The sequence below is a fragment of the Olea europaea genome, unplaced genomic scaffold (assembly GCF_002742605.1).
Source record: "Olea europaea var. sylvestris unplaced genomic scaffold, O_europaea_v1 scaffold27773, whole genome shotgun sequence".
NCBI lineage: Eukaryota > Viridiplantae > Streptophyta > Magnoliopsida > Lamiales > Oleaceae > Olea > Olea europaea.
In genome coordinates this window covers 1-1,467 of record NW_019246238.1, presented here as the reverse complement: position 1 = coordinate 1,467, position 1,467 = coordinate 1, and the positions used below count along the sequence as shown (strand labels likewise).

General features: G+C 41.5%; 1 protein-coding gene across 1 annotated transcript; it reads left to right on the top strand.

Annotated features, from left to right (window-relative positions):
- Positions 1 to 5: 5 nt before the first annotated feature.
- Positions 6 to 1,463, top strand: LOC111383855 (exocyst complex component EXO70E2-like; the record flags this gene model as incomplete). The annotated part of the gene is made up of 1 exon (XM_023008035.1): positions 6 to 1,463. A coding segment is annotated over one exon (1,458 nt), but the record flags the coding sequence as incomplete, so codon positions are not given.
- Positions 1,464 to 1,467: the final 4 nt, after the last annotated feature.

The window sequence follows — 1,467 nt, the reverse complement described above, 5'->3', positions numbered from 1 at the left end:
GTACATTACAGATTGAGATGACAAGACTCGAAGACGAACTGGTCCATATTCTTGCTCAGAATAAACTGCGTTTTGAGAAAGAATACGTGTTGCACCCCACTTGTGAAGAAACTTGTGTGTCTGAAGAATCAGTTGTTTCGAATGAAGGTGATTCGGTTCAAGAGGATACGTCTCAGAGGGAGAGCAGCAGCACCGAAACTGAGGACTATGTAATGGATTTGGTCCATCCAGATGTGGTTCCTCAAATCACGTCCATTGCAAATATTATGCTTGCTTCACATTATGATCTTGAATTTTGTCAGGCTTTTGTTCGATTCTGGAGAGCTGAATTGGCTGAGTATTTGACGATTTTGAATGTGGAACAGTTCAGCGTTGAGGACGTGCTGAAAATGGGGTGGAAATGCTTGAACTCTAGAATCAGGAAATGGCGTCGAGCAATAAAGAATGTAATTGGAATCTATCTTACTAGCAAGAAAAGCCTGTTCGACCAAGTTCTGGCAGAATATGGAAATGTTAGTTTGACTTGCTTAGTCGATGCTTCAAAGGCTTCTCTGTTATCCCTTTTGAACTTTGGCCATGCTGTTGCAATTGGACCACATAAACCAGAATGGCTTTATTGCTTGCTTGATATGTACGAGACTTTAGCTTCTCTAATTTCAGACATAGAAGCCCTGTTTCCAGAAGAGGCTGGCTCTTTCATTAGGATTGAATTCCATGAGCTTTTGCAAAGACTAGGCGATGCTGCAAAGGTTATCTTTATGGAGTTTGGTAACCATATCCACATTGCTTCACGTGCTTCTAAAACGCCTATTGCAAATGGCGATATCCTCCCTCTAACCAAGTACGTAGTGAACTACATCCTGTGCTTCGTAGAGTACGGTGGAACCCTCAATTCGCTTCTTGCACAGAAAGACGGGGATAATTTTGATACGGGTCCTACTGAAAACGTTGGGCAGATTACTATCTCTTGTCCGTTGGCTATTCACCTACACTCGGTGACATCAATTTTAGAAGCCAACCTCGACATCAAGTCCAATCTGTACAGAGATAGTTCTTTGAAGCATATTTTTATGATGAATAACATTAATTACATGGTCGATAAGATCAAGAACTCCGAAGTCAGGGGTTATTTTGGTGATAAGTGGATTCGTAAACATATTTGGAAATTCCGGCAGCATGCTATGGAGTATGAGAGAATCACGTGGAGCTCTATTATTGACTTGATAACGGGCGATGGGAGAACTGGAAAGGCAACTCTAAAAGAGAGATGCAGGGATTTCTGTATTGCTTTCGAGGATGTGTATAAGATTCAGACAGCATGGTATGTTCCTAACTGTGAACTTCGCGAAGATTTAAGGATCTCCGCTTCAACGACAGTTATTCCTGCGTACCGTAACTTTGTTGGCAAGATTACCGATCATATTGGTGAAAAGTACATTAAGTACACTGTGCAAGACTTGGAAACTT